Source organism: Nansenia antarctica, assembly GCF_963989245.1.
Source record: "Nansenia antarctica genome assembly, chromosome: 8".
Lineage (NCBI taxonomy): Eukaryota > Metazoa > Chordata > Actinopteri > Argentiniformes > Microstomatidae > Nansenia > Nansenia antarctica.
In genome coordinates, this window is record NC_137678.1 from 39889564 (window position 1) to 39894563 (window position 5000).

The 5000-nt window shown below is 44.9% G+C and overlaps 1 protein-coding gene across 1 annotated transcript in view; it reads left to right on the forward strand.

Moving 5' to 3' along the window:
• The window catches only part of celsr1a (cadherin EGF LAG seven-pass G-type receptor 1a), a gene marked incomplete at both ends in the record, with an annotated part of 109981 nt that overhangs the window by 65859 nt on the left and 39122 nt on the right, over positions 1 to 5000 (forward strand). Inside the window, 1 exon segment of the mRNA XM_080537529.1 lies at positions 4038 to 4195. Within this exon segment, the coding sequence (XP_080393655.1) occupies positions 4038 to 4195 (158 nt within the window).

The window sequence follows — 5000 nt, forward strand, 5'->3', positions numbered from 1 at the left end:
AGTAGTTTGTTCAGACGAGGCCTATTAATCATAAAATAAAGCATGTTAATATTCCCACATTCTTCCCACCATGTCTGCTGTGTCCGATTATGAAAACACAGAGGCATGACGAGCATTTCATTTCGTCATTGTTGTTATTCTTTTCAGGGTCCCTGACAATTTTTTCTCATGATTTTGCCGTGGTGCGTCTATAGAAAGGAAGTCATTATCCCCTATTTGGCAGTCGGAGTGTGTTGCGACTTGTCTGAACCCCCCCCACATACACACACACACACATACACACACATTCTTGACCATATATACTGAAAAATGTAAGTCGCTTTGGATAAAAGCGTCAGCTAAATGGCATATATTCTTACATACACATACACACACACTCTCTCTCTCTCTCTCACTCACATACACACACACACACACACACACTCACATACAGATTAGATTAGATTGATAGATATAGAGAGCAGGGGGGTTAGGCTGCCAGCATAGTTAACTCTTAAATCAGGGCCGGGCCAGAGTTATGGTTCTGTCTCCGGGTCGGCCTGGCGTACGGGGCATCGTGTGGTACGGGGTCGTACAAAGTACCGAGCAAAATTGGCAGGACCTCAAAACACACCCCGGCAGAGTTTAAAGCTCTTTGCTTTCAGAAGATAGGTACAGTAGCAGTACAACTTGTTGGCAGCCTTCCACGGTAGTAATGTGCTGTGCTGCTTGGTGACATTGTTGGAGAAGATTGTCGAACACATTTGCATTTGTTCCGTGGACGTGAGGGGCATCTGTTAGCGCGTACGTGTGTGTGTGTGTGTGTGTGTGTGTGTGTGTGTGAGTGTGAGAGAGAGACAGTGTGAATGTGTGAGTGTGGGTGTGTTTGTTGGGGGTCCAGTAGAGGGGATCCATAGAATGGAAGAAGAGAGAGGGGAGGGGGGGACTAGACAGACAGACAGAGAAAGAACCCAGCCAGGGGGGGGGGTTGGTGGGGCTGGTGGGGGAGGCCGCGTGCCAACGAGGCCTGGTCCGTCCGGGACCTTTTCCTTTTCTTCCTCCCCTCCTTTGTGTGCTGGCAGGGCAGAGCTGGCCCAGGGCCAGGAGGGGGGAATGAGGTTTCAGGGCTGGTGGAGGTTTCCCTGAGAAGGACAGCAGAGGAGAGAGCAGGAGGAGAAGCTGGAACTCTATCTATCTATCTATCTATCTATTATCTATCTATATATATATATATATATATATATATATATATATCTATATATATATATATATATCTATATATCTATATATCTATGGATCTATCTATCTATCTATCTATCTATCTATCTATCTATCTATGGATCTATCTATCTATCTATCGATCTATCGATCTATCTATCTATCTATCTATCTATCTATGGATCTATCTATGGATCTATCTATCTGTCTGTCTGTCTGTCTGTCTATCTATCTATGGATCTATCTATGGATCTATCTATCTATGGATCTATCTATGGATCTATCTATCTATCTATGGATCTATCTATGGATCTCTCTATCTATCTATCTATCTATCTATCTATCTATCTATCTATCTATCTATCTATCTATCTATCTATCTATCTATGGATCTATCGATCTATCTATCTATCTATCTATCTATCTATGGATCTATCTATCTATCTATCTATCTATCTATCTATCTATCTATCTATCTATGGATCTATCTATCTATCTATCTATCTATCTATCTATCTATCTATGGATCTATCTATCTATCTATCTATGGATCTATCTGTCTGTCTGTCTGTCTGTCTGTCTGTCTGTCTGTCTGTCTGTCTGTCTGTCTGTCTGTCTGTCTGTCTATCTATCTATCTATCTATCTATCTATCTATCTATCTATCTATGGATCTATCTATCTATGGATCTATCTATCTATCTGTCTGTCTGTCTGTCTATCTATCTATCTATCTAACCTCATGTGATTGACCGTATGACTGTCGGTGGGCCGATCCACGGTGCAGTCATCGTTGTGTAGTCAACAGCGGCGCGTCCATGACAACCACACAGCGCCGGTAGACGTCAGGGTAACCAGCCACGCCCTCTCATATCCTGCCTCACACAGCCAAAGAGAACTGAACCAACCAAATATAGTAGTTTGCAGTCTCTCACGTGTAACGTTTAGCCGTAAGTCAACAACGGAACCTTATTCGAAGGACCTTTGACGACCTCAAATTAGATCCATGAGTGTTTTTTAAGTGTTTTATTTTGGAAGGTAGCTGTTTTCGTTCAAACAGTGAGCGAAAATAGAAAATGTGTGTTTGAAGTCCCATGATGTCTTGTTCCGGGACCACGCCCAATGTGCCGTCAACAGCCCATCCTCGCCATTGTCACACGGCTGCAGGAAAGAGATCAAATACCCTCACAGCGTGTTTGTCTCTCTCTCTCTCTCTCTCTCTCTCTCCCTCTCCCTCTCCCTCTCTCTCCCTCTCTGTCTCTCTCTCTTTCTCTGTCTATCTGTCTGTATCTCTCTCTCTCTCTCTGTGTTTCTGTTTAAAAGAGAGAGAACGGGAGAGAGAGAGAGAACGCGAGAGGTAGAGAGGTAGAGAGAGAGAGTGTGTGCAGTGAGGTCAGAGTGTGTTGTTGGTTTGATAGGCCTTTCTGGAAAATGTGAAAGTGTGTGTTTTGGAGGGGTGGAAAGCGGGTGGGGGTGGAGGAGTGGAGGAGAGATAACGCAGGGAAATGTGACTGTGGACTGGAAACTGGGCCACCCCAGGGCAGACCTGACCCAAAATGGTGCTCGCTCCCTCTTCGTCTCTCTCTCTCTCTCTCTCTCTCTCTCTCTCTCTCTCTCTCTCTCTCTCTCTCTCTCTCTCTCTCTCTCTCTCTCTCTCTCTCTCTCTCTCTCTCTCTCTCTCTCTCTCTCTCTCTTTCTCTTTCTCTTTCTCTGTCCATTGCTCTCTATTTCTGACCAGTCATCCCCTCCCATCTATTTCTGTCCTGCCATGTCCTCTCTCTCTCTCTCTGTCTTTCTTTCTCTTGTTTTTCACTCTGTTTTTCTCTGCCTTTGTTTCCACCATCCCTCTGCCCCACTAGTGTCCCATTATATTAATCCTATTTGCTTGTGATAGACTCTGATAAACACACTTTGAACTCCAGGCAAACACACACACACACACACACACACACACGCGCACACACACACACACACACCCCTCAGCCATCTCTCTCTTTCTCACACAAACACACACACACCCCTCAGCCATCTCTGATAAACACACTTTTAACTCCTGGCACACACACACACACACACACACACACACACACACACACACACACACACACACACCCCACAGCCATCTCTCTCTTTCTGTCTTTCTCTCTCACGCGCACACACACACACACACACACACACACACACACACACACACACACACACACACACACACACACACACACCCCTCAGCCATCTCCCTCTTTCTGCTTTTCTTTTTCATACACGTACACACACACACACACACACACACACACACACACACACGCACACACACACACACACACATTCTCTCTCATTTTCCTCCCATATCTTCTGTAAACTCAATGCCCTCATTTCTACTTCATCTGTGGTGGTATTGTAGTGTAATTATAGACTACAGCTTTAACATTCTCCAGGGACAGATAAGGTAATCTACTGATCTGTTGGCTAAAACTGCCGGGGCTGAAATACGCTGTGAGAAAAACGCTCACTGGTTTCCATGCAGCACGGCTGCTGCTGCCATTGTTAGGAGAACTATTTGAGACTAAACCTCAGTCTCGGCTTTGACATTGCGTTTAAAACCCGAGGAGGAGATTAGGAAATCCGATTGTAATCTGATGTCATCTGACTCCTTAGCAACGAACCTCATACCTTATGATTATTCCTTTCATAATTACGTAGCAGCTACATATCATAAACATTTTGTATTTTTTGTATTTGATACAATTCAATTAGTTTTGTGTATTGTCTTATTCAGAATGTAATTAATTCATATCGTAATCCTTTTGCCTCATCCTCATGTGACCTTTCACCTCTGTTCCAGCCCAATATTGGCCGTCTGGGAATCCCCCATGGACCCTCAGGGGAAAAGGTCGCTGTTGTTGCCGTGGACGACTGTGACATCGCTATGGCAGTTCGCTTTGGCAACCAGATTGGCAACTACTCCTGTGCTGCCCAGGGCACCCAGACTGGCCAGAAGAAGTGAGTTCCCCCCCCCCCTCCTTCTCTCTCTCTATCGCCCTCTACCTTTCTCTCTCTCTCTCTCTCTACGATATCTCTACCCACCCCTCTCTCCAGGTGTACTTCCTAGTCTCCCTCTCTCCTCTTGTGGTGTGCCTAATAGAAGAACATGACTTTTAACTGCAGGGTTAATGTTAAATTACCTCCATTACAGGAGATTAGTCCTGTCCTTTCTGTGTTAATCTCCCCAGATCAACGAGCTCTCCACTGTCTTAGAGGCCTACAGCGTCGCGCGGCGTCAAAAAAACGACAACCTTATCTTTTCAACATTTACATTTACCTTCTATGCTAATTGGTCCTCTATCTGAAACCAAGAATGTTTAAAAAATTAGGACGACAGTCTAGTCAGCAAGCTAGAACACATTCTGTGAGAGATTTCTCTGAGGGAAAAAAAGAAAACACTTCAAAGGGAAAGTTAACGAGGCGGCGTTCCACCCGAACCTGTCTCTCCAGTCCTGATTGGGTGGGAGTTGTTTTCACTCTGTGGATGTCCTCGTTTGTCTGCTGTACTGCACAAACAATTACACACATACACACACACACACACACACACACACACACACACACACGCATGCACGCATCCATACACACACACACACATACATACACACACACACACACACACACACACACATACAGATGCACGCATGCACGCATCCATACACACACACCCACACACAGACACACACACACACACACACACACATACACACACACACACACACACACACATACACGCACACATACACATACACATACACATACA